Here is a 27,867-nt window from a genome sequence, read left to right as displayed (position 1 = left end):
CTGCAACAAGTCCATGGGGCTCTTGCCCTGCTGGGGAGTGGGTCCTCAGTAGATGCCCCCCATGAGTCTATCACTCTTTAATCTTCAGTTTGAACACCTCCATTTCCAGGCTTGCTTCCTTTCCTTTCCTTCAAGATTTAAGCTGCACAAAATTCTTCTTTCCTTAAATGCCCTTTGATATATATAATAGCAATCTGGCTGCAGCCCAGACAGTTGCATTTTTTTGATACCGGGTGTGTGGATAACAGGCTAATGTGGGTCATTTGTTAAGTGCCTTTTGGAGTCTGACGTCCAAGGCACCATATGAATGGAAATTAGCATTGCCAGCAATAGTGGTGGGATGGCTAGAAATTAATGAGCTGATAGTTGCTGCTGCTGCTGTGCAGAGGACGGGGGTAGATTGGGCATTGTGCCTAGAACAGTGGCATTTGTTCTGTATTTTAAGGTGTCCTGACCTATCAGGCATGCTCCAGCCAAGGCTGAACACTTTGAAGTCCCATTGATTGGGAAAGAGCTAAGCATGTGTTTAAAAATATCTGCCGCTGAAATCAATGAGACTTGAAATGTGCTTACCTTTGGCTGGATAGATGCCCAGTGTGAGTGCTCACGCTATGGATTAACAAATTGGGGTGGAAGCCACCTCTTCCATTGGCTGCTGCATGAAGGCGGCCACTCAGGAGCTCTGTCTGTACAAGCATTACCAAGCAGTGATTAGACTTCCAAATGCACAATTACAGCATTCTTTGCACTCAGTTGCCAGTGCCAATGTTTCGTGCATTCTAAAATACTTCTTAAATTTTTAATCTAGCCAAGAATGCTTGGACTGCATCTACAAAGTATCTGCTCAGCTTTCCAGCCTCATGCTACTAATATGAATTATGATTTCTGGTTTGGAGGGGGGCCAAATGTGCTTAAATGGACTCAATAAGGAATCATTCTTTTAGGAATGGATTTTCTTATCCAATATGTTCACAGTAGGATTGCTATCAACAACGCCAAAGACTTATTTCTCTTTTCCAAATGAATAATATATTCTTGTTGAATGGATAAATATCCTAATCTGTTAAAACAAGGGTGCCTATTTGTGGAATAGCATTGCTGGGCCAGCCCAGTTGGGGACAACTGGATCAGGTTGGTATTCTTAGAACTGATCTGCAGTAAGAGGGACATTATGCTGCCCTTTGGCTGAACTCTTCTATGGCTAATTCAAGAATTATTTGCAGCAGAAAATGCATTAATTGTAAAGTAGAAAATGCATTCCCACAATATTTTGTTTTGATTTAGACAGATCTTAATTATGATTATGGGCTGGAGGAACCGATGATAAGAGAATATTAAAAAAGGAGGAGAAAGGAAATAATTAAAATCTACACTTCAGATTGTGCCTGAGGAAAATGAAGATGTAGGGGATTTTGAGAAATGATGGGATGTTTAGCATTTTAGCAGAAAATCTTTGGGGGGGGGGAGCTGCTTTATGGGGTGTGGTGGAAAAGATTTACCACTGTCACATGATTTGGACATGACTAAGAACTGTGCCATACTTCGATGCCTCTTCTGATGTTATTTTCTTGCATCCTGATTTGACAAACCACACAAGCTCATATTTTTCTTCCCTAGCCGTCACAAATCCTCTTTCTCTTCGTGTCTCTTTCTGTCTGTATTTAGCTGTCCTCTAACCCTTCTTTACTAGGCTTTAACCTTTTTTATCCGGAAGATCATAGAAAAATGAGAGTGCGATCTTGCTTTAATCTTTGTAGGAACAGAAGTCACAAAACAGAGGTCATGAAGAAACAAAGGTGCTTTTTAATATATGATGTTATAAGTTTGGGGGGAGGGAAACCTCTTTAAAACCAAAAAAAAAATGAATGTCAGGATCTAGGGGTGTATGGGGTGTTAGGGGAGGGGTAGTACCTCCAGTGGGGAAGGTGTCGTGCTCCTTCTGGGGTAGTTTCTCCATTTTTGTTCCCCACCCTGCACTCAGCTCTTAGCTGTGGCTCTAATATCTCTTTCCCAGGGCTGTTGACACTATCCTTCCAAGTGTGGGATACTTCATTACTCAACCTTGGTTGTATGGCCTTCCTTGCATGTCCTTTATAAGTCTCAGCTCATTGGAGACCTCCCTGGGCAGTCACATTGACTTTCTTATATGTCACCCACTTTTCTTTAACATTGGGATAGTTTGAAACATGGATGTGGTTCCCAAGATGTCGCCCATACCTGCTTTAGCAAAGTAGTGACCTCACATCCTTCAGATCATACCCTGGGATTTGCCACCTTACTTTAGTTCTCCTCATTCTGGTGCACCTGAAGGCGGGCATTTAAGATCCAGCTTAAGGTTCACCGTACAGCTCTCAAAGCTTTTCAAGGCCATGCTGAGCCCATACAAAAAGACGAGCACTGAGATCGGCAACGATGCTGGGCTTGTAGTCATCTCTCATTGCCCTGGAAGAGCCTGTTGTTGTTTTTAAAACAAATCACTCTCCCTCCTCTGCCCTTTCAGGATATTGTGTACATATCTATTTATTTCTAACAACGTTTGAGGTGCAAAAGCCTTTGCCGTACAGATTTAACTCGGTTTGCTGAGCTGAGGCAGAAGCAATTTACAGCCTGCTTATCTAAACATTTCAGAGTTTGCTTTGCCATGCTACAGTATGCAGCACAGTAGCCAGGCAAACTGTATTTCATCTGAAAGCGATGGTTTTGTGTGTTTGCTGTGACACCCGCGCCTGCATCCCGAAGAGCTAACCAAACATGCCTAGAATAAGTTCTTCCTATATTAAACAGTGACCAATTGTCTAAAAAGTAAACAGCAGTAATGGATATGTTGTTTTGTGCTTCACTGTACCTGTTAAAGATAAGTCAAAGTTTTTTTTGGGGGGGGGAACTAGTTTCAGAGGTTGATGAACTAATATGAACTGTATTCTTCAGAGAAAGTCATCTATTTTTTCACCACAAGATATTCCCTAGGTTAGAGTTACAGCTGTTGTCACTATATTACTAGGAAAATTTCTGAGAGTAGTTCATCCATTCACTCCTCCTCCTCCTTCTCAACTGTGTATCAAAGCTGCAAATGTAGCTGTGATAATAAAAAAATGCAGGCAAGTAAAACATTCTTGTGTTGCCATCCTTTGTACTTCCATTTGCAGGGGTGCAAAGAGGTGTATAGGATTATGCATATTGTCTTTGTCCATGGAGTTTTGGCCAAACTGCTTATTATTATGCATATTGTCTTTGTCCATGGAGTTTTGACCAAACTGCGGGAGGCAGTGCAAGACAGGAGTGCCTGGCGTGCTATGGTCCATGGGGTCACGAAGAGTCGGACACAACTAAACGACTAAACAACAACAACAGGATTATGCATGGTATGTGAATAGAGAAAGGTTTTTTCCCCTGTCATAACACTAGAACTCAGGCAAATGCAACAAAGCTGAATGTTGGAAGATTCAGAAGAGGTAAAAAAAAGGACTTCCTAGCACAGTGCATAGTTAAGTGATGACATTTGCTCCTACAGGTGGTAGTGATGGCAAACAACTCAGATAAGATTAGACAAATTAATGGAGGATAAGGTTCCTGGCCTGTTAGGTATAGTTGTTTGCTTGTGCACTGAAGTGGTAAATAACTCTGTATGTGTATTGCAGAGGTGTAACATTGGAAAATTCCATTGAAGGATCAGCAGAGAGCCTAACAGGTGACAGTTAACTTAGAATGTATCACTGCTAGCTCTCATGAGGTATTTAACTCAGATCACATGGGGCATTCTGTGGCAAGTATCCATTTTGTGTGAAGTGGTCTTTGTTCTCTCTCTAAAGCAGATGAAGAAAAAGGTGTGCAAATGATTCTCTCCAGGAACACAGCCTCCGGCTGTAATGGAGGCTGTGGGAGAGACCAGAGCTTTGTTTTCAGCACTGGGTGAAGTAATTCAATATTTCTTAGATGATTAACCTATGCTTGGACAAGCATATGATATTTTGCAACTATTTGGATGTAACATTATTGTTTGAAGAGTTTGTTTTGGAACAAGTTCTGTTAGTAAAGCTTTTGAACCATATTTTTGGACTAGACCATTTTTATTTCAAGAAGAGTCCGTTTTTATTCAACCTATCACTTCCAAATGTGCAATATTAATAACAGCAACATAGCCAACATACCTACAATGCCAAAGATAGTGTGCCCCTGGTTACCAGTTGCTGAGAATTACAAGAAGGGAGAGCACACTTGTTCTCGTGTCCTACAGTTAGAATCCTACAATCATAGAGTTGGAATGGACTGTTTGCAAACTTCCTATAGGGACCACTTTGAGAACAGGATGTTAGACCAGGTGGATGCTTCTTACAGTATGTCCTTATATCTTACTGCTTGTTGTAATAGCCTGCTGTCTCTTTTATCTTTTCCTTTGTTGGGTGGGCTAGGATGACAAAGACTGGTCAGTATATTGTTGGACTATCTATTATTATTGTGATTTTAAAAAGTGAAAACCCATTAAACATCTTAGCAAGCAAAAAATAATTTCTTGGAGTTCACCATTAATTTCTCTTTAACATGTCCTTGAAATAAATTTTCTACCCCAATCATCAGAAAAGAAAACAGTAAATACTTTAGAGTCAAGAGGTGATATAATGTATCCCTCTGGAAATTCTGTCGAGAAAGGGAGAATGCTAGAAACCTAAGCAGCCCGTAACATATGGTTGGTAGTAATAATAGAATTGAATCATAACCTTTAAGGGAAGAAAATGAACATGATAATTCCTTTGATGATGGGGGTGAATGAAACCTTTTGGAATAAATAGTATGCAGTAACACAAATAATCTCCCAGCAGAGCTGTAAAGTTGATAATAAACAACTGACATCTTCAGGAAATGCTGTTCAATGTGAAAACACCTCACCATTACTCTGCTTTCTCTCAGATTCATTGGTGCATAAACTTAGAAGCGGGTGGATCAGCCACCTGAATTCAAATAACCATTTTTTGTGGTGTGTGGCTGAAAAAACACACCACATGGTGACTTTCCTCTGCAAATCTGCAGGGGCGAATGAGCCCCCCCCCCATGGTTAGCAGTTACTCAGTGCTTACTTTTGAAAATAAAAGGCTTGGTGGAGGGTCAAGTCTGGGCAACATTTTGGGGGCCGCCTTCCAATGGAGGAAGGGCCAGAGGAAAAGTGGACACAATGACAATTTTACCATTTTCACAGTAGGCTAGTTGCCACCCTGGGTTCCTTTGGAAGGAACATGGGGAAGTCAATTGAATTAATAATAAAATTTAGATATGTATGCACCCACTTACCCACCATCGTTCTTCCAAGCAAAAAGTGTTATGAGAAGAGGTAAGAAAGAAGGTGGGGAGGAAAGTGACCAAGGGAACAGTCCGGAAGGCCAGTTAGAAAGATCTAGAGGATCCAGTTTGGTCCCTGGACCTGAGATTTATCATCCCTGGCATAAAGAGATTAATGTGCGTAGATCCTGGTTCTTAAAACTCCTTGGAGAAAGTTTGTTTGTCTGTTGGTTTCCTTACAAATATTTCTGTGCCACCCTCTTGCAAAATATCAGCTCAATATGTGACTCAAAACAGAAATATAAGATTTCCAGTGACAGTAATATATATATATAGTTCCAAACAGGAGGTTCCTGTTTTTACACTGTTGGATTCATTAAGAAAATAAATGATTAAATGTGCTTTATGTTACTAATTTTGCATGCCATGGTAGCGAAGTATGAAAGGGTTAAGCAAACAAGCTAATGCAACTTTTTGCAGCATACTTAGCTTAATGTAATTGGGGAAAAAATCAATGTACTTCAGTCTGTCAGTTAGCAATCTTGCATTTAATTGAATAATATGCCAAGTGTTTTTAATCTGTTTACCAATGTAAATGGAATAGCACAGTCTTTTAACTCTCACAAACAAGAATGCTTTTCCTGACTTTCAATAGGATTCAGATATGACCTTCATTTTAAGCTCCTTCTATATATAAAATGAAAATACAATCATTGTGTCTGTTAAGTGAGTCTAGTGTGGTCTTTCCTCAATTAAATGTTTCCTAATCCATGCATCTCTCTCTCTCTCTCTTCTCTCTCTCTCTCTCTCTCTCTGTGTGTGTGTTATAATTCAATATTTCCATTGATAGTTTTGTTAGTGTGATGATTTATTAATTTTTAAAAACTGGATTTAAGCAGCAGCAGCAGCAGCAGCAATTTAAGAATGCAGCTGTAAACAAAGGAACAAGCCACATTGACACAAGGAGACTTCAGTATAGATAACAATTTTGTGGTTAAATAAAAAAATTCCTTCAGTGGGACCTTAAAGACCAACTAAGTTTTTATTTTGGTATGAGCTTCCGTGTGCATGCACACTTCTTCAGATACACATAATTTTGTGGTTGGTTGTGTGCAGAATCTGCTTGCCCATTGCAATACTCCAGGAAGACTAAAGCAGAAAACCTCTTATATGTTTCATAGTTGAGAACTGCCCATCTGATAAGGCAATTTTCACGTTTATGTTTCATATCTACTGCAACTTTTAATTTTTCAAAAAAAGACATTTTTAAAATTAAATTTCAAGGGGGAAAAAGAACAATTTCCACATATACACTCCGATGTATATTTTTGTTTTGTTAATTTCCCATCCCATCCCATTTTCCATGGTGATTTTGTTTTCTCCCCCTTTGCTACACCCTGCCTTCTATGTCATATGCCATAACAATATTACAGCAAATCCTAATTATTTCTGTTGCAAGTACTTCAAATCCTGCTCGCGAATTCAACAAACTGTAATATTTCTTTAAATACTCCGAAAAAAGGCTTCCATTCTCCTACAAAACTGTCATCGTTGGGTTCTATTGCTTTAGGTGTTAACTTTGCCATTTCTGCATGGTCCATCACCTTACTTAACCATTCTGTGTGAATTTCTTCTTCCTTCCATTTTTGAGCCTATAAAATCCTTGCTGCTGTAATGTACATAAACAATTTAATCATATTTTGGGGGAACGTCTCTCCCCATAATTCCTATACGGAAAGCTTCAAGAGTTTGTTGTTTGTTATAATCACTTTAAACGGAACATCCTACTGCAGAGCTTCTATGATGCACTTGGCGTGAGCAGGTTTTTCTCTCTCTCCTTGCCCTCAAGACAAGGTGACCCCAAATCACAATATATGTAGGGTTTGAAATCATGCTTTGTAAACCAGCCAGAAGGCTGCAAATCCCCATATTCTGAACTGAACCTTTATAGCAGGGGTGGGGTACCTGAAGCCTATCCAACTGTTGCTAGACTCCTAACTCCCTTCAGATCCAAACCAGCAGAGCCAGTGATGGGATCTGGAGTCCAGGAAAACTGGGTGGGGTGGGGGGAACAGGTGCCATAAGTTCCCTTTCTCAGAAATGTAACTAGGACATAGTACCTTCGAAATGGTTTTCAAAAGGTGGCATTTAAGAACAACATTGGGGAGAGTGAGGGGAGCAGGGCTCCCTCCCCCCCCAAAAAAACTGCTCCCGACCTCCACAAACGCTGCAGAGGTGCTTAAACACACCTAAAGGGTGACGGAACTCAGTTCAAGATTTTTCACCCAATGGATCATTATATGTTGGGGTGCTGGTGGTGCAGGGACCCAGCTTTGTTACTCTTGCTAGAAACCATCATGGAAAAACACAGAAATTTGGGTAAATTGAACAAGCATTTGATAGCAAGAAGTCTCAAATGGAAACCCTGAATAAAGCACAGTGACACTGATCAACCCCCTGTTATATTCTTAACTAGCATTTAATTTGAATCCCGTGTCCTGATGTGCCCTTTCACTGACGGCGCCTTTTCTGCATTGCTCCGCTTCCATCCATCTCGCACTGCAGCTTGGCATTGCCGCCTGTCCTCTTCAATCTCTGCATTTCCCCCCTTTTATTCCCCCCCTCTCTCACCAAGGCCACTCCATTTACAAAACAGCAACAACCCCCAAACCGTTAGCAATTTTCATTCTGCGCCGTGTTTTCAATTTCTTCCAGTCTAGAGGCACCAACTTTGATTAGTGAACAAGTTTATTTCATGTTACAGGTAATTTATAAAGCTTTCAAGTAATATTGACCTCAATTGGCTTTCCCTCTTTGTTTCTAAAGTTTGTTTTTGTTTGTTTAGGAGCCCGTGGCAAACACAATTCAAACATTTTGGGATGCCAAGCCTGTCTACAGCGACATGTTTCCTGCTGCAGCATTTTGTACCAACCAGAAAATAGAGAAGAAACAGGACAAAGGGCTGATTGAATCTAGCACCCCATTTCCAAAAAACCTCCAGCCAGGTGTGTTTGAAATATCCCTCCTCTGTTCCTAGGATTTGGTACTCTGAGGTAGACTGCTTCTGGACATGAATGTTCCATTTATCTACCATGGCTAGTAAGTATTGATAGATGCATTCTTTGTGAATTTATTAGGTTTCTTCCAGCCATGGACATGGGAGCCTCTGCCAGTATCCTAACAGTGTGCAATCAAGTTACAAATACGGTTTCATCACCTGTATCTGGAATGCATCACAATTTATGTCACATACTTCCAGCGCTAAGGGGGCGACACAGCAGCTCATAGGACTGAGCAACAGAGTGTCTGTTTCTCAGCCCTTCCTATCTAGCTACAGCGAAGGATGAGCAGATCTGTCAATTTCAGTTGCTTTCTGTTTCTCATTTTCCCAATCTTAAATTCAGGTCTCCAAATCAGTTCGTGCTTAAAAAAAAAAAAATCTCATGAAAATGTTGCTTTTTAGTGCAGATTTATAAGATACACCTTTTTTGTATGCAGTTTTGCCCAAAATACACATTTTACAAGCAAATACCCCTAATACAATGCATTCTTGCATGGTTTTTATTTTTTATTTGGAAAGTATTGGAACATACATTTTTGAACACATTGGTTGGTTGGAGAGCTGCATTGCAAAATTCATAGAGGTGTGAATTTGGATGGCTGTTTTGCTTTGATATTGTTATCAGGAAATGCAAATTATCTGGCTTTAAATGCAAACACAGCTGAATTTCTCCCTCATCTCTCGCTACACCTCCTTAGGGTGACACTGACCAATAGACTATTTTTAGCTGGATTAGATTTGGGTTTGACAAAGGATATTGACAAACTGGAAGTGTGCAGAGGAGGGTCTGGAAACCAAGCCTTATGAGGAATGGTTGAGGGAGCTGGTTATGTTTAGCCCGGAAAAGAGGAGACTTGAGAGGAAATATGATATCTGTTTGACAGGTGAGCCATCTCCCTTAGGAGGTGGTGAACTCTGCTTCACTGGAGGTTTGTAAGCAGAGGTTGGCCGGCCAACTGTAATGGATGCTTTAGTGGTGATTCCTACTTTGCAGGAGGATGGAGTAGATTGCCCTCGCAATCCCTTCCAATTGTACAATTCTATGTCCTATGACGTATGGAAGGAACTTTATTTCACATGCATATTAGGGTGAAATCTGGATGCATGTTGGTCTTGGATTCCAAGAGCAAGTGTGGCACAATGGATCCCATTCTGAGTTTAGATGGGGAATATCTGGTTCTGTTCAGCTACAGTAGTACTGCTGTAAGGCTAAACCCTGATCTTGACTCCTTAGGGGAGGGGCAGACTCAAAAGCATAATTATTACATTGCAGCTTTCTGATATCCAAATTGACTTGGGTACCAGTGTAGGTGAAGCTTGGAACATATGCGGCGCACGGGGAAAAGATGGATTGAAGCTAAACATTTTATCCCCCCCAAAAACCCTGCGAGTCCTTAGAATGGCTGCCTCTCCTCATATTAACTGACCCTGACCGTCATCTGAAGCCCTTCTTCATGTACCACCTCTGTGAGAGGTCTAGAGGGTGGCAACATGAGAACGGGCCTTTTCTGTGGTGTCTCCCTTTTTGAGGAACGCTCTCCCCAGGGAGGTTTGCCTGGCACCTTCATTACATATTGTTAGGTGCCAAACAGAAACATTTCTCTATACCCAGGCCTGTGACAAAAATTCTATGGACTTCTAAAGGTATTCAAACCACCAACCTTCTGGTCAACAGCAAGACACACTGAACCGCTGGGGCCTGCCATCTCAAAAGAGCACATATCCCCATCTTCTCGGGGGCACCTTACCTTCAGATCTCTGCCCGATGTATTGGAGCTACACACAGTCTCCCTTTATGCATATTATGTTCATGGAATCGTTTGCAAATGCAAATGGCAAACTCTGGCTCATTGGCGGGATAGTGGAATATAGATTTAGCGCATGGGTGCCCCTTTTTCTACCCACTGCCCAGCTGTTTAATTTTAACACCTTTTCAAAGTTTGATGGGCGGAAATGAAATATTCTCTTTGTCTGAGTTTCTGTGAAGGTAACGATGCCTGCAAAAGACAACTGCAGTGCACTGAGTGAGAGTGCAGGAAATGGATTTTCTTTCACAGTCCCATGATGCTGTTTGGACACCCAAACAGTCATGCTTACACCATAAGCCAATTTCTTTTTCCAGTTGCAGTTCTGACTTGAGGCTATAAAACTGTGTTTGGGCTATACCACTTCAGTTTCCAACTTGGGAGCTCATAAGAGTTTTAATGCCTCTGTATACATGCCTTTCTGTCGCTAGAGGTAGTGCTGTCTAGAGTTTCCTCCCTAACATACAAACCTAAGAATAAGGCTTGAGTCACCCTTAATTATAGTTATGCATGAAACTTTTCCCGCATAGAAGCTACTGTCTTATTCAACAACTGGTGCTATGTTAAATGGATGTGAAGTACAGGAAACACAGATGCCATGGTTTTTTTTTGTTTCAGCTTTTTCATATAGTACAAATGAGGCCCTACAACAAAATGTTACGGTGCATTCCTGAAGTGCACGATCTGGACCTGTGGATGGGGGGGGGGGGAAACACTCAGAAAAGGGAACATCAAAGAGAGAGGAGCTCCTGTTCCAGTTTGGACCCTTCTTCATATGCAATAATTGATTTTTGTTAGTTTGTTTCTGAACATTAAAAAACTGCAGTCAGAGCTTTCATAAACTCTCTCAGCCACAGCCCCTTCCAACCTGAAATATTGGGACAATGAACATTGGTATCAGCTTTGGAAGTGGTATTAGCAGGGCTATTTTTAAAATTATGCTCCACACTAAATAAGAACAAAGTTAGAAATAACAGGAATATTCCTCTTTGTTGCTGTTTCACTGCCTTTTTCAAAAAAGCAACTAATAACTGCAAATAATAATAATAATAATAATTAATAATAATAATCTCACAGCACTGTGACTTTGGAACAATGATTATGTTTCCTCTGTTACAGCTTTTCTGTCTCCCCTACTCTGATACACCTAAGAAATACTGCTTGCAACTTGTTTCACAAAGGATGGACAAGCTTTAATACCTCGGCTCTCTCACAGAGCAATTGATCAACACAGCAGCTGACATTTGTTCATGGAGCATGAGGGTAAGGGCAGAACCCTGGACTTCTCTCTCCTTCCCATAGCTTGCAAAGGCTAAGTATCCTAGTCCGCATCTTGCTGCCCTATAATGTGACAGCTCCAAGTTTCCTGGTAGAAAGGGGAGTGAATTGACTGAAGTGTTGTGAGATGCACTGAAGCCTATATTGTCCTAATATATGAAAGTGATGGATCTGCTTGAGGAGCAACATACAAGATATAGAACCTCTCTTTTTCCTCTTTATTTTATATATAAAAATATGGATTCTGACATTATATAAACAACGCCACCATATAAAAATAATGATAGCACTGAACATTTTCACTTGGCTTTGGTAGTTACGAAGCAGCTTGTGAAAGAGTCTTCTTTGCATGAACCAATTCAGTTGCAATAAAAACTCAAGAAGGACCTATAATAAGGGGGAAACTGGTGCTTATATATTCACAAACTAGAATATATAAAAGTTTGCAATATTATATATTAACTTGGTGCTAGAGACAATAGTAAAAAAACCACCCAACAGCATCTTTGTGAAGTTGCAATCTTCTTCAATGGCATTGCCGTTTCTGAATACTCTCAGATACAGTTCAGAGTCTTATGTATTACATTTTAACCCTGTACAGATGGATGTGCACATTTAGCTTATTTCCTGTTCTTTCCAGGAAGGATATCTGTAATCCAGTAGAGAAACAGAGAAGAGATTGCCTTGGCATGATCTGCAAAGGAGAAAGCAAATTCTTCATGAAATGTCAATAAGATAGTGTTCAGTAAACAAATTCTGAATGATAAAAAAAAATCCCAAGTACACATCTGTTTCCATTTTGGAGAAATATGAAGGGAGAGGGGGAAGACACCTATGCCTGGGAGCTACAAACATGCAAAAACTTCAAGATTTCAAACTCCTAAAATAAACAGTTGCAGCTGTGACATGAGTTGCTTCGAGCAGGGATATCTCCAGACTTGAATGGTTAAGTATAATTACTTTATATAAGGCAAATAGGAACTTAATGAAATGAGCAGCTTTGGATAAAACTTTATTACAATTTTAGTGTTGTATCCAACAAAATAGTTCCAATAGCATGAGGATCTCTATTTGTGCAACATAACTTCCCTTCCCTTTTATCTTCCTGTGTGCCTCCTACACCAGGCATCCCCAAACTCGGCCCTCCAGCTGTTGTGGGACTACAATTCCCATCATCCCTGACCACTGGTCCTGTTAGCTAGGGATGATGGGAGCTGTAGTCCCAAAACAGCTGGAGGGCTGAGTTTGGGGATGCCTGTCCTATACCCTCCCCAGACCTGCTCTGGAGAGCTGGGGATTTCTCTTTCATGAGCTTCCCCGTTCCGTATGCCCTGATCAATCCAATATTGCGGCCAGGTCCTCAGCACTCCTTAAACTTAAACCTGGAAATCTCTGTCTCTTAACAACAGTCTTTTAGCTCTGTGTACTTGGCCTTCCAAAAACCTCTTAACAAAGTACCTGCCAAACACAAGACTCTTGTTAAGGAATAAGAGGAGAGGCCTTCTTGTGGATCAGGAATTGATTAAGATGTAGGAAGCAAAGAGCAGTAATTTATGGACAGTTCTCCCAATGGATGGATGTTGAGAGTGAAGTCCTCTAAGGATTAGTACGGGGACCTGTGCTTTTTAACTTGTTCATAATCTAAAATTCAGGTGAGGAATGAGGTGCCAAGTTTGCTGATGGTGCTAAATTGTTCAGGGTCATCAAAGCAAAACAAAAGGTTTGCAAAGAGTTCGAAAAGGACCCTCCAAACTGAGTGAATGGGTTATAAAATGGCAAATGCAATTCAAGGTAAACAAGTGTAAAGTGAAGCATGGTGTGGCAAAAGTTCTCAATTTCACATGTGGATGGAGAAAAGTTTTTCCCCTTCTCCCCTAACATTAGAACTCCTACTAGCCAATCACCCATTCCCCCACCCTTCTGAGTAATACCCCTACCCACCCTCTGACTATACACAAGGGTCTGGTGACTTCTGTTTCAGTGTATCTGAAGAAGTGTGCATGCACACAAAAGCTCATACCTATGACAAACTTAGTTGGTCTCTAAGGTGCTACTGGAAGGATTTTTTTTATTTTATTAGAACTCATGGTCATCCAATGAAAATGAAGAATGTTGGAAGATTCAGGACAGGTGAAACAAAGTACTTCTTCACACAGCACATCGCAAAACTATGGAATTCATTTCCATAGGTGACAGTGATAGCCACCAACCTGGATGGCTTTCAAAACTGGACAAATTCATGAAAGCAAAGCCTATCAGTGGCTACTAGCTATGCTCTTGAACACCAGTTGCTGCCTAACACAGGATGGGTGAGTGCTGGTTGAGCTCAGGTCTTGCTTGAGGGCTTCTCATAGCCTTCTGGTTGCCACTGTGAGAATAAGATGGTGAACTTAGATGGACCACTGGCCTGATCCAGCAGGCTTTTCTTATATTCTTATGGTATTTGCCCATCTTGGACAAATAGTTAATTGAGTATTGTTAACAGTGTGGCTAGGCGTTTTCCCACAGTGCTAACGACTGCAGTATAATTATTTTTAAGGTGCCTCCTCTTTGATTTCTTTATCTTTGCACACTGCTTTATTTTCTTGATTGCAGTGCATGCGAGGAATCCAGATTGCGCATCACAGGCGGAAGGTAAGAATGCTGTATGCTGACCGAGAGAAAGAATAGGTACATGGAGGGGAAAGAATTAGAGAGGACAGTTCTGCAGTTGCTGCTCTTTTTAAAAAAAGATCTTGACAGAAGACATTTTTAGCTCTTTAGTGGGTGATAATTTCCTAGGCAACAAGAGAGAAAGCTATTTTTTACTTGATGTTTGCCAACAACAAAACCCAAAATGTTAACAGGCAGACTTTAGAGAAGAGGGCACTCTAAGATGGTGATGGCTGAGGAAGTCCATAGACTAGAAAAAGGAATGTCTTTACAACAAAACTAAACAAAACCCTCTGTGCTCTTGAGACTATGGATATCCAGTGTTTGGAATGAACTACTTTGGTTTATTGAAATCAATGAATCGATGTTCAATTACTTCAAAAATCTCCAAACTTCATCCAAAAGTAAGTTTCCATAATTGCCAGATGAACTGGGTGGGAATTCAGTTCATTTTGGGGTGGAACCTTGAACAATTTCTACTGCATCTTCAAGTTCATTTGATTACATGGCTTGTTGCTGTTTTCTTTTTTTTAAAAAAAATAATCTTTAGACTCTTTGGGCCTTTAAGCTTTGAGACCACAATTGTTGGGGAAAAAATAAATAAAACAATTTACATTCACTGTGTGTATATTTTAAAGTTTTCTTATTATGAAGTATATTTCATACTTTAGCACAGCAGCTTGTGACATTCTGAATGCTTAAAAAATGGCTGAGGATCACTGGATGCACCTGTGTTGAGGAATGAACTGAGAGGAACTAAAGGTATGAATTTTGTAAAGGTGTGAATGTGGAATGGGATTAGTTCCTTTTTGGACATGTTAAATTGAATTAGTTGCTTTTAAAAAAAATAAACTTTCAAAAGCTCTGTAGATATCCAATTCCAAGAGTTCCTGTTGTATATGTGATTCTACTGCTCTTCTGCTTAGCTCCCCACAAAACCGCATGGGATATTCCGTTCTCCGCAGTGGCATTGCATTTCCCAGATGTTCTGAAATACATGAAGTAGCTGCCAGAAGGGACTCCTTTCCAGTTGTCCCCTAACCCCTGAGTCCAGGCTAGTCTGCTTCAGTTCATTAGAATATGAATGGAAACAGCTGTTTGAAATATTGTTTTAATCAACAAGAAGAAAACCCTCAACAATGAAAGCAAGGAAAATCCGATTTCCTTTTTGAAAAGGGATCATTGCCCAACGGAATAAATTTGTGATGGAAGATTTCACTTTATTCACCTTTTGTATTAATGCAGTGCCACAGCAGCCCTCCCTGCTAAAAGGTAAAGGTAAAGGGGCCCCTGACCATCAGGTCCAGTCGTGTCCGACTCTGGGGTTGCGGCGCTCATCTCGCTCTATAGGCCGAGGGAGCCGGCGTTTGTCTGCAGACAGCTTCCGAGTCATGTGGTCAGCATGACAAAGCTGCTTCTGGCGAACCAGAGCAGCGAACGGAAATGCTGTTTACCTTCCCGCCGGAGCGGTCCCTATTTATCTACTTGCACTTTGATGTGCTTTCGAACTGCTAGGTGGGCAGGAGCTGGGACCGTGCAATGGGAGCTCACCCCGTCGCAGGGATTCGAACCGCCGACCTTCTGATCAGCAAGCCCTAGACTCTGTGGTTTAACCCACAGTGCCACCTGGGTCCCTATGCCCTCCCTGCTACTAGGCCTTTAACATGGTTTGAAATGAAGCGGTAGCTGTTACACTTTCGAGCCTTTATATTTATGACGATTCCAAAAAGTAACTCAAGTTCTCTTTGACACCAGCTCTAGTGAAATATTGAACCTTCATAAGTATATAACATGTGGCTGGCTTTCATACCTCTGGCCAGTATGTTAGTTATTGGCCTATCATAGGGACATAGGAGTCAGACCACAGGTCCACCAAATTCAGTATTATCTGCACCAGGGCGGTCCAACTTTTCATAGCAAGTGGGCCGCTAGAGTACTTCAACCGGGAACCCACAGGCCACACACTGCCTTGTTGCATGAAGGGGGAGTGAGGCCAAAATTTGATGCCCCTCCAACCCTCATGCTGTCTTCCGAAGGTCAGCTAAACAAGGTGCGAGGCTGTGGCAGGGTCCTAGAGCCCTCCCACCTCCTTCCTAAAGCTGAGAAAGAGTTAACTAAGCTTTGGGAAGGAGAGAGGAGGACTCTAGGACCTTGTCAGAGCCCTTATGCCTCATTTCCAAAGCCCAGAGCCTCACTTAGCCAGCTTTGGGAAGGCAGCATGAGGGCTGAGGGGGGGGCACCAAGGACTGCCAAAAATGGTCCCAAGGGCTGCATGCCGCCCTTGGGCTATGTGCTGGATCACCCTGATCTACAGTGTCTCCAGGGTTTGAGGCAGGGGGTGTCTCTCAGATATACCTGGAGATGGCAGGGACTGAACCGGCAGGGACTCAACCTGAGTCCTACTGAATACAAGGCAGATGCTTTACCACAGCTATCAATCAATCAATCAATGAATCAATCAAATAAATCATTTTATTTGTGGCTTGTCCCAGATTCCCCTTCTTGTCAATTCCTCCCTACTGGAAGGCACTAATTCCCTCACAGAGCTATAGTTCTTACTTACGGTGGTTAAACAATGACTTCCTCTTCCCAGGAAACTCTGGAAGTGTAGTTTGATGAAGGAAATAGCGGGTCTCCTAACAACGCTCAAAACCCTCAACAAACTATTGTCCCCAGGTGTCCTTCGGGGAAGCCATGGTTGTTTAAAGTGGCATAATGATGCTTTAAATGTATATTACAGGCAGGGCTGCAGTCTAAAAGCAGGTCTGCCATGTTAATGCTGGAGGCTGTTAATTCAATGTGAACAAACCCAAGTCAGTTTCAGAGTGCAGGGCACCATATGCAGTACTTTGGATCCTGATCAAAGTTTTTTCATCTTTCTCTTTTATTTTCTCATTCTGTCTGCTCCTCTCACGTACTGCACACACACCAGTGAACCATTTTCAGAGTGAGGTAAAAGTGAGGTGTGAAGAGAATTCTAAATGGATGCTTTAAACCACTGTAAGGAGTGAGGAGTGTTTATGCCACAGTCAGATTTATGGAGAGCAGTGCACCTTATGAGAACTAAAAAGAACGGGGGTTGTGAACCATGCCTTGCAGCTATTCTCTTCTGTTTTCTTAATTGAAAATAAAATGTACAGATTGCTATCTCGTAAGTCCTAGTCTTCCCCTCCACCAAAAGGTAACTAACTTGCATGAAGTTAGAAGGCAGCAAATGTACAACTAGAAAAGAAAATTATTTGGCAGAGTAAAATGTTTTGCTGCAAAACTTCCACATCACGAGCAAAAGGCTCAGGCTACAACCCTATACTACCTCGGAGTAAGTCCCACTAAACCCAATAGGCCTCACCTCTGAGTAGGCTTACATTTGCACAGCCAGTGATATTTAGTTTTCTAATTGAACCTGCACATTACTGTGTCATAGGCAGAGAAAAGGGTAACAGCCAAAACAGCGCCACCTCTGACCTCTAGGGACCCCTCTATATTGGACACCCTTGAGACTACCTTTACACACAAACTGAGTAACAAAAAAGTAGACTGCCTGTGGAAAAAGAATATATATTCCTGTGCATGGGAAATTCTGCATCCTGGTTTTCAAGGAGAGGAAGTGGGAACAATAACAGCACGTTTGTGTGCACTGAACTTACCAGAAGGCATCACTGACTTAGTGTGGAACTCTTCCATGGCCCCTTTGAGTTTCTCTACATCCTGCAGAAATACAGGAGATGTCATCTCACGCAAAAGAGTGACGTCTGACGAAGGCATACTGCGGGATCTGAGACTCTGTAAAATCCTCTGAATGCTTTCTGAATTCACAGCTGACTCTGCACATTTATATCGGTCTGGGGGGGGATGAAAAAAAAAAGCAGAACGAGAGAGAGAAGTTCATTTACAACGTTTCCTCTTTATTTGTGTAGTTATTGATTAACTATCCTTACTTTTCAACGGCACTTTATTATTTTGATTTGCAACTCTTAAAACAGAGGCATTATAATGCATGTCACATCCACACCAGGCACTTAAAAGCACACTTAACAAAAATCCCCCCCAAGAATCCTGGGAATTGTAGAGCTATAATTTGCAGCAGCTTTAACAAAGTTCCAAGGATTCTTTGGATGAAGACAAGTGCCTTAAATATTTGTTAAATGTGCAAGTGACCACTGTGACAAGCCATTTACCGCTTGTTAAAATGAATGAGATAGTAGCTATGCCAACGATGGCAATATGGCAAGCTGAAAATTTCTGGTAGCATTGTATACCAAAGCTTTGTATACCAAAGAGACTGACCATGACTTAGGAAGAAGATAACCAACTACAGCTATTTGTAGCTTTAGTTATCTATTGTAGCAGGGATGAAAGGCGAACCTAAAAGCAAATTCCTTCCAGCATTATGTCCTGTCACTTTTTTTTCACCCCAGTCTTTCAATCATCTACCGTTACCACTCTTAGTCGTTCAAGCTGTGCAGTTTTAAACTTGTAGTTTGCAATGGTGTGCAGGAAAATATGTAGATCTGTCTCCAGAACCACTAAGTCATAAACAGTTTGCCATGAGGGGTGGCCTCTATGTAGTTTGGAGTTGAAGTGGTCACTGTATCACAGGTTCTGAGAACAGGGCCTTGGAAGTTTGTCAACGCGTCTGTCTGAAATCATAGGACGAAATCATATTCTGTGACATTGCCCGGTTGCTTCAAGTTTCAAGTCAAACCTTTCTTGCCACTGGGTTGTACAGAAAAATGAGCAATGTCAGTGTTTAATTCATGCCCATAGAAATAAATTCCACTGACATCAATGAAGCTTACTTTAAGTATGCTTAGCCGGAGTTTAACTCTTATCATCTCTTGCCAGCATGGCCCAATGGTCAGGAAAGATGGACGTTTTAGTTCAGTAACAGCTGGATGGCACCACATTGGCTACCCGGACTTAGGACATAATTCTGGTTGTGTGATCCACTCACAGCACAGTCCTAGCCATCTCTACTCAGAAATAGGTTATACTGAATTCAATGGGGTTTATTCCCAGGGTAAGTGGGGTTAGGACTGCAGACTAAGATTGCAATCCTATGCATACTCACCTGGCAACAAGCGCTACTGAAACCAGTGGGTCTTACTCCAGAGTAAACATTCACTGGGTTGTAAAGACAGGGTTTTTGTAGAGAAAATGCTTTAAAAATAGTTGCCCTTCCACTGAAACACTTGTTTGCTCCAACAGAAGCAAAAGTGCTGTAAAGATCTTTTCCCATTTGCTATTATGAAGACATTATTATGGGCTATTATTGGCTATTATGATGAGGGTACTGTTTAAGGGGTTATCACCACGCCCACATTTTTTTTATACTCCTGTTATGTCCCCAGCAGAGTTGCTTCAGGACAGCAAGTTAAAAATTCATTCCATAGAAGAAAGAGTGAGCATACATTTATTTCCCCAACTCAAAGTTACTGATGATATGGAGGAAATGTACCTACTGTCGGAGAAGTAGATTTCTTGTGCTGCCTGCAAAAAATCCAAAATGTCATCTACATTACTATCTGCCTCTTCAAAGTCAGTTCTTTCCTCCCTCTCGGGCTTATATGTGAAATCTATACCAGTTGGCTTTGTCAGCAAACCAGCTGCTCTCATCTTTTCCTTTTGCCGCTTCTTTTTCATTTTCCTCTTTTTGTTTCGACTTAGATTTGCGCCGTCTGTGTGCCGCAGCTGTAAATTATCTTCAATCAGATTTTCATGCTTCCCACACTTTGTTTGGGCTCCGTGTAAATTATCCGGGTTTTGCAAAACATTCTTCCGTTTCCTCCTTCGGGTGCGCTTTCTCTGTCCTTGATCATTCTCCTCTGCAGGTTTAAAAGAAACATTACAAATAAAAGTGAGAGGCAGGAAGCGACTCTTGGCCATGCTTCGTACGAATGCCCCCTTTCTCCTGTTTCTGCAATGTTTCCGCATCTCTGATACGTTGCAGAGGATTTGGTTCGGCTGCAACGACGGTGATGTACATTCAAGTGTACATGGTGCTTTACAGGGCAACATAAGAGAAAGAAAATAAGCCACCCGCCTATAACAAGGAGCTGAAAGCCTATATTTCAACAGTAGGGAGACACAAACACAAAAAGAGGGGAGAAAGGAAGGCAGAGGAAATGAGAGGTGTAATTTAGGAAATGAGAGGATTTAGTTTAGTTAGGGATAAGTTATAGACTACAGCTACAGGCTTCACAGGAAAGGATTTAAGGAAGAAGGGTGGCATCATAGAGGACCAACAATGTCATGCACATCTACTACATCTTAATAAACCAGCAGAGGGGACTCCCAAATTCAGGGGAAGAACCGTCACGCAGCACATGTTCTCAATGCAGAAGTCCCAGCACAACCTGTGCTACCTCCAGTTCAAAAGGTGATGGGAAAGACCCCTGCCAGAGAGAGCCACTGCCAGGTGGACAATATGGGGCTAGATGGGCCCATGGTTTGATCTTGTATAAGGCAGCTTCCTATGTCCGTACACCTTAGTCATTTTGGGTGGCTTGCTCTTGCACGCTATTATACACCAAATTTCTGAGCCACACAGAATTCAACTCAACACGCTGCAAGGCAAAAGCAGGGCGCCCTGTGTCTGTTTCATCACTAATGAAGAAAATAAGTGAGAAGAAGTGAGTGGTGTTGAAACCATCCTCATTGGAAGGTTTTCTGGTATAGATGCTTCCTCCCAGCTCTTCTAAACCCAATTGTTCTCCATTATAGCTGCCATAGTCATTCACATACCTTAACCTTGGTATTTATCCATAAAACTAAACTGTTGCAGTAAGCCCATAACGTACATGGGGGTTTATGTTCCAGGGATTTTTTCTTGGATGCTCACCCATCCATCCATCCATCCATCCATTCATTGTGCACAAATAATGTGGCCTATTACACAAATGTGTGTAAGTTGTGCGCTTCCTGTATGTCAGGGGACCACCAGGGGTCAGCAGGTTGCCCAGAGGGATGGTGCAAGGGCTCCAAGACACTGCTGCTTCACAGCATTGCTCAGAAGGTGGTGTTGAGGCTCTTGCAGCAGAGGAGAGCTCAAGGGATGCTGATGGCTCACAGGGGCAGTGGGGAACTTCTGAACTGTCGGACCTGAGCGCTGTGGAGGGAGAAGTGTCAGCAACCAGAGAAACTGCCCAACAGTTTAGTAGTTCGGGGGGGGGGGAAGGCAACGTCCCCGTCCCTTCACCCCAGGAGCGCAGGGGGGGGACAAACGCCGGGAGCAGAAGCGGAAGCTGAGGGCCCCCAAGTTCCTTTGTTGGTGCCAATCTAGACGTGCGCCACTTCCGGATTCTGACTCGGACTGGACAGTCATGGTCATTATCGCTCTGTCTTGTACATATGTATATAATAAAACTCTGTAAAAACCAGTCACGGAGTTTGGAGTGCGTTACTCGTGAGAAGAAGAAAAAGAAGAAGAAGAGTTTGGATTTGATATCCCGCTTTATCACTAACCGAAGGAGTCTCAAAGCGGCTAACAATCTCCTTTCCCCTCCTCCCCCACAACAGACACCCTGTGAGGTGGGTGGGGCTGAGAGACTTCAGAGAAGTGTGACTAGCCCAAGGTCATCCAGCAGCTGCATGTGGAGGAGCAGAGACGCGAACCCGGCTTCCCAGATTACGAGTCTACCGCTCTTAACTACTACACCACACTGCCCTTACACTGTACAGTGGTGCCTCGCTTAGCGAATGCCCTGCTTAAAGAAATTTCCGCTTAACAAAAGGATTTTTCGAGCGCAGGTTGCCTCGCTAGACGAATTCGTTTTATGAAAAATTCGTCTAGCGAATCGCGGTTTCCCATAGGAATGCATTGAAATTCAATTAATGCGTTCCTATGGGCAAAAAAAAATTCAAAAAAAATATTCAATGCATTCCTATGGGATTCGCTAGACGAATTTTTCGTAATAAGAAAAGACCCATGGAACGAATTAAATTCGTCTAGCGAGGCACCACTGTACTTGCATTTTCTTTTAAAAACAAACCAAACAGGTTCTGGCTGCTCATTTTGACTCTCACTATCCTCCGCTCTCTACCATAGCTTTCTTATTTGCCTAATTATCCGGATAGATCCGAGACCACGTAGTCCAGCCCTGACTCAGTGTTCAGTCCGTTTGGCTCAGAACCAATATTTGTTCCCGAAGCCTGAAGTAATCCCCGACCCTTAACTCTGCCTCAGATACACTTCTCCAGAGAGCACATCTGCCTGTCAAAGCCACTGAACTTCTGCCAAATGCCTTGAACTACCTCCTGTCCCAGCTAACAACAATCCTTTATGTGGCCTAACTAAAATACTACCTCTCATAAATCTCATGAAGTAGATCTTAAAAGTAGAGTAAAGAAAACACAACCCCACTACCATTTAGGAACCTTTATTCTTAACCGCTTTAAATAGTAAACTGGCACCCAGCATTCTTGCCGAATGAAGGCAAGGACACTGGAATCACTGGCAGACAGAAGAAATAGTGCATTCCCCAGGATACGGTCTGAAGTTGCAGGATTCGGCAAACCTTGCAGAAACTAAGTTGGCCTGGGTCAGTACCTCAATGGGAGACTGCCTGCAAACCCCATGTCATCTGCCTTGAGTTCCAAGTTGGAAGAAACGATATAGATATGCCGAACAAAATAAATAAAGCAAACTTTGCACTTCTTTTTTTAATTTGCTTACAATTTAATTCCATAGGACCAATCTATAGACTAAAACTGGACAACTCATTTAGGGGTTTTTGTTTTAAGCGGATTTGCATTAATTTGTCTTCACTTGCAAAGCTTGGAAGGGAGACCCACGAAGAATTAGAACAGCCTCTACCACCTATTTGACAAAACCACATCATACTAGACTAAGGACAGTATAGTCACAGTGCTTATAGTGGAGAGCCCGGGTTCAAATCCCCACTTAGTCATAAAACTCACTGGGTGGATGTTGGGCTAATTGTTATCTCCCACTCTACATGATAGGTTGTAAGGATAACAAAAGGAGAGGTAATATGCCTTCCACCCTGAATTCCTTAAAGAACAGGATATAAACTGTAATGAAAACAAACGAGCTTAGGACATCATTCTGTAATCCTCTCTCCCTCTCCATATATGATCACATAATAGAACCTTTTTCTTGGCCATGCCAATGGCTCTAATAAGGCTGTCCCAGGAACCTGCCAAGGCAACCCTGACGAAAGAGAGTAATGTATGAGAGTCGACTGCCTTTAAAATGCTTTATTTCCACTAGCATGGCCTTTAGCATCCAATATTTGTCTGGCGGCTTCCCCGTAACTCATCTCCAGTCTTTGTAATAATAAATTTGCTCTAAAGATGAGGAGCTGCAATTTTATTTTTTGCTGCCTCTCCTTTCTTGAGCTTTGTTATCTATGATACGCTTCCTCTCTTTCAATGCCAGGCATCAGACCGTCAGTTTCTTCTTAGCTGACAAATGTGTGACTCACTACAGAGTAGCCTGTGGTACTTTCTACAAAGCAGGCGGCAGCAGGGAATAAAAATACATTTGCAATTCAACATCCTGGCATAGCAAAGACCGAAATAATTTGCACTGGGTACCTACATTCAAGAGTGCTTCACCTGTGTGACATTTGAAATAGCCATCTTTTGCAGGCAGATGAGAAGTAGAACAAATGCCTGTAAAATATCAGCAATGCAAACAACAACAAAATAAGTAGAAAATAAAATAAAATAAAAATAATACTGAAAATCAAGCTGTTGGACTACGCCGACATGGTGAAACTGACCAGAAAACTCAGGAACCAAGAAGACAAAAACTTCAAGAAAGAATGGGAAAAATTTATAATTTATTGGGAGACCACTGTAAGCAGATGAAAACATTAGCCAGATTCTAATATCACTTGTAGTGTAACAAACACTACAGACAATATGGACAGATACAAAATATAGATTATGAAAGAATGTGGAGTTGGAAATGTTGACAATAGGACCCATGGAGGGGAGGGTGGGAAGTCTCGAGATTCAGAGAAATCTCTATATACAGATATGTACTTGGTATTGTTACAACTTTACATTTGTAAAATAAAAAATGATTTCAAATAAATAATAATAAATAAATAAATAAATAATAATGAAAATAGATGTTAAAGAAAACCCCACTGTTTTGGCTTAACTTCTTTTAAAGAATTTATAACACAATGGAGAACCAGCATGGAGCCTTCGACAGGCCATTGGACGTGTATCAGGAAGACATTGGATTAGAAATTTGGTAACTACGGTTGCTAGAGAGCCTTGGAATGGTCACCTACATCTCAGAGTTGTTAATAAAATGGCCCGGCTCCCATTATTCACCATGGCATTCTTTGGACAATGGATGATAAACGCCACCATTCACAAATACAGGTGAATGAAATTTGCACAGCACAGTATTTACTATTATGCATATACTCAGCGTGGGAAGGTCTAAGGGGTGAAGATAAGGAAAGCAGAGGAGGCAAAATATAACTTAGACTGTTTCTTGGGTGGGTGGGGAGGAAGTGTGCATCTCAATAGGCTCAGAGCTTCTTCAGTTTAGCACCTGCAACAACTAATTGCTATTAAAAAAGCAGCTCTGTGGTTAGTAAGATTATCCTCTTTACCTTGCAACTCAAAGAACTGCCAGGTGGTTTTACTGGAACAGTTATATCCATAACCTGAGGATATTTTTTTAAAAAATCAAGAACTTTTTGATGTACTTTAACAGTAGCCTTCTCTTTCTTTGGTTCAACTTTTGCTGGTTTCAGAATTGCACTTCGAAGTAGAAAAAACCCTGTTTAATTCCAGAAGGCTTCAAAGAATTCAGGGTGGGAACACACAACACTAGCTGCCGCAGAGAAAAAAGCTCTGCAGACAATAAAATAGTGTTTATTAAACAATGTAAGAGCCATTAACATTTGCGGTTTCAGTGGACATAAATTTTGATGGACCAAAGGAATCTGGTTATTACAGATATCAGATGGAGAAGGAATCTTGGGTGTCTCTTAGTGCAGACCCAGGTCATTGAGCCTGAACTTCTTAATTGGTTTTTTGGGGAGAACAGGATAGCTGGGATAGAAGCAGGCCTGCATGCCCAACAATCCAATTCCACTAATACAGTACCCAGCTCTCACAAGCAAAATCTAAATAGTTATGACCAGTGTGCAAAACATCGCTACTTATTTGCATCAACATGCTTCCCCACAAAGCAGTGTGATTGGAGTGGCCTTGGAAAATTACCCACTGTGATTAAAAGCTAGAATTCCATCAAAATGAAAGAACTCCCACCAGCCTCTCTACCCTCCCCTTCTCTCAAGTTGTGGGGGTTCGCTCAGAGAAATGGTTTCAATTCACGGGGGATGGGGATGAGGAAGGTAGCACATTTAACTTGGGGGGGGGCAGAGACAACAGACCTACTTGGATGCTTGGGGCCCCCAGGTATGTATCATGCATCATGGTTAACAGCACAACCTGACTTGCGAACCTGAGAGTCTGCCTCAAATCACCCTGATTCGCTTTGTTTGGGGTATACACAGAACCAATGCACACACCAAGTATTTCTTCCTTCCGTAAGAGGCAACTTGATGCATTCACGCCAGAATTGGAGCCTGCATACACACATGAAGAAAACTGAACTAGCTTTGTAACGTAATCTGATATTCAACATGTATATGTATGTATGAAAAGGACTGGTCTGCAGAAAAGAAACTTGGTAGAACGAAGAGGAGTTATTGGTGGGAAAATAGGTTATAAAATTACCACCCCGTATTGTGAAGCGTTACTCACAGTTCAAACTGTCAGCTACAGAAAACAATTAGTGTTTCGGCTCACTTCTGTGTGACAGCCAATTTACGGCCGAGAATTTCTACCCCATGCCAATAACGCTATTGGCAATCTAAACCCCATGAGAAAAAGTAGTTTCCAGATGATGGGAACAAAATTCACTTTCTGAGCACATTTTTCCAATTCCTCCAGTGAGCTAATAGAGGATAGATTCCTATCTTTGCTGAATTCTGTCTGCCAATTATTTTCAATAAAATAAAATAATCTCCCTTGCCTGCCTTTCAGTAGAAAAACACTGTTTCTCAACATCCATGATGGTGAAACCAGGATAGAAAAAAGACACCAAAAGTTCTGTAAACCCAGTATCTCTCCCCCCGCCCCCAGCATTACCATCCGATTAACCTTCTCTAAAGAAATGGCTAATTGAAAGTTTTCCTAGTTATGTCTTCTGCTCTCTCTTTATTAAAGACAAGGATTTCCCAATAGATGGCAAACAGCTGTCCTTAAGAAAGCTGCGGCAAGAAACAGTGCTTTGATATTTTCTTCTGTGTTGGTGGGGCCCTGGCGCGACAGGCTGCAACCGCTGCCCACCCCAATATTGGGGAAGCAGCCATTCACTGTCACTACTTCTCTAGAATGTCAGGTTTAGTGGCAAAGCACACAGCTGCGCCCTGGAGAAGAGGCAACTCATCTCACACCACCGTCTGCCAAGTGATCTTTCCTGTTGCCAGGGCGGATGCAGAGCTAGCGACCCGCAATGTTGTAAGGACATTTTGGTCACTGGAGTTTTCATACATGGACAGCCTGGAAATGATATGCTTTGGAAGCCAGGCCACGGCTTGGCAAAGGTCACCTTGAGCCAAATCAGATTTTGTCGTCCTGTGTGCCACTCACTTCCCATGTGCACTTAGTGAAACTGACACTGGTTAGAGAAGCAAGCAGGAGGAGCGTGATGGGAGAAGAGTGCACACCAATTCTGCTTTATTTTTAGGTTGGCTTTTTAAAAAAAACTCTTAAAAAGAAAAAGGGGGAAAAGGAAGAAGCAGTCAGCAATAGCTTCGAACATATATAATTGAATGATGATGATCTTGATCTGTTAAGACAGCAGGCTGGAGTGTTTCTCCAAGCAGTTACACCCATCAATCCTTTCGGATTACGGTGGTGGATTAGAGAGTCTCATTGGCCAGCAACAAGATTGCCAAAGTCCATTATTCTGAACAAATAAAGCTTTTGTTTCCAGTATCCAGTGGAAAACCTGTTTATACAGTACAAGGTCATACCGAAAAAGAAGAAAGTAAGCAAGCAAAAACAGACAGACTTTCCCAGGGTATTAACTGCACATTTCCTCGAGAACTGGGCAATCCATGCCTTCCTCCAATATGCATTTAAAAATTCACCCAGACTTCTATATTATATACTGTAGAAGTCTATCAAGTATATCATTTGCTCAAGAGAGTATATGTTAACAAAACAACATTGTACAACTTGGGACCCCCAACACCTAAATGACAACCTTTCTGATGATTATTATTATTACTATTACTATCATCATCCTGCCTTTTCCTCAGAAAAGGAACTCAAGGTAGCTCGCAAAAATAAATACAAGCATGGATTAAACACATAAAGCTGAAAACATGTAAAAGATAGTAGTTCAACAGTAATTAAGCTATAATAGAATTAACATGATCTAAATCAAATTTATAAAATCTATTATGTCTAGACAAAACAGCAGCAACATAACATGATGAAAAGACCTTTCCTTAAAAACAGTCAGATCTCAGAAGCCTGCTGGAATAAAACAGTATTCATCTGCCAGCAGAAGGAGAACAAGGAGCAATGTGGGCGAGACCACAGAGGCGGTTGCCCTGGGCGCAAAATTCTTTGGGTTTGCAAAATTTCAAAAGAAAAAAAAAAGTACTACTAGTAATAAAAATAATAAATATAAAAGGATGCTACTAAACCAGAAGTGGTTTTTTGTGGGTTCTCCTACGGAAAAACAACAACAGTGCTGCAGGTGGTATAATATACATTCCACTTACACCT

The 27,867-nt window shown here is 41.6% G+C and overlaps 1 protein-coding gene across 1 annotated transcript in view; it reads right to left on the bottom strand.

The window, feature by feature from the left end:
* Positions 1–11,612: 11,612 nt before the first annotated feature.
* ERICH1 (glutamate rich 1) overlaps positions 11,613–27,867 on the bottom strand; it is a 51,286-nt gene continuing 35,031 nt past the window's right edge. Inside the window, exons 4-6 of the mRNA XM_035109940.3 lie at positions 19,530–19,892; positions 17,715–17,909; positions 11,613–12,109 (exon numbers count right to left, since the gene is read on the bottom strand). Coding sequence (XP_034965831.3) covers positions 12,036–12,109; positions 17,715–17,909; positions 19,530–19,892 — 632 coding nt within the window. The 3' untranslated portion in view covers positions 11,613–12,035. The remainder of the gene's footprint in view (positions 12,110–17,714; positions 17,910–19,529; positions 19,893–27,867) is intronic.

The sequence above is a fragment of the Zootoca vivipara genome, chromosome 3 (genome assembly GCF_965207765.1).
Source record: "Zootoca vivipara chromosome 3, rZooViv2.hap1.1, whole genome shotgun sequence".
Classification (NCBI taxonomy): Eukaryota; Metazoa; Chordata; class Lepidosauria; order Squamata; family Lacertidae; genus Zootoca; species Zootoca vivipara.
This window is presented reverse-complemented; position numbering and strand designations above follow the sequence as displayed.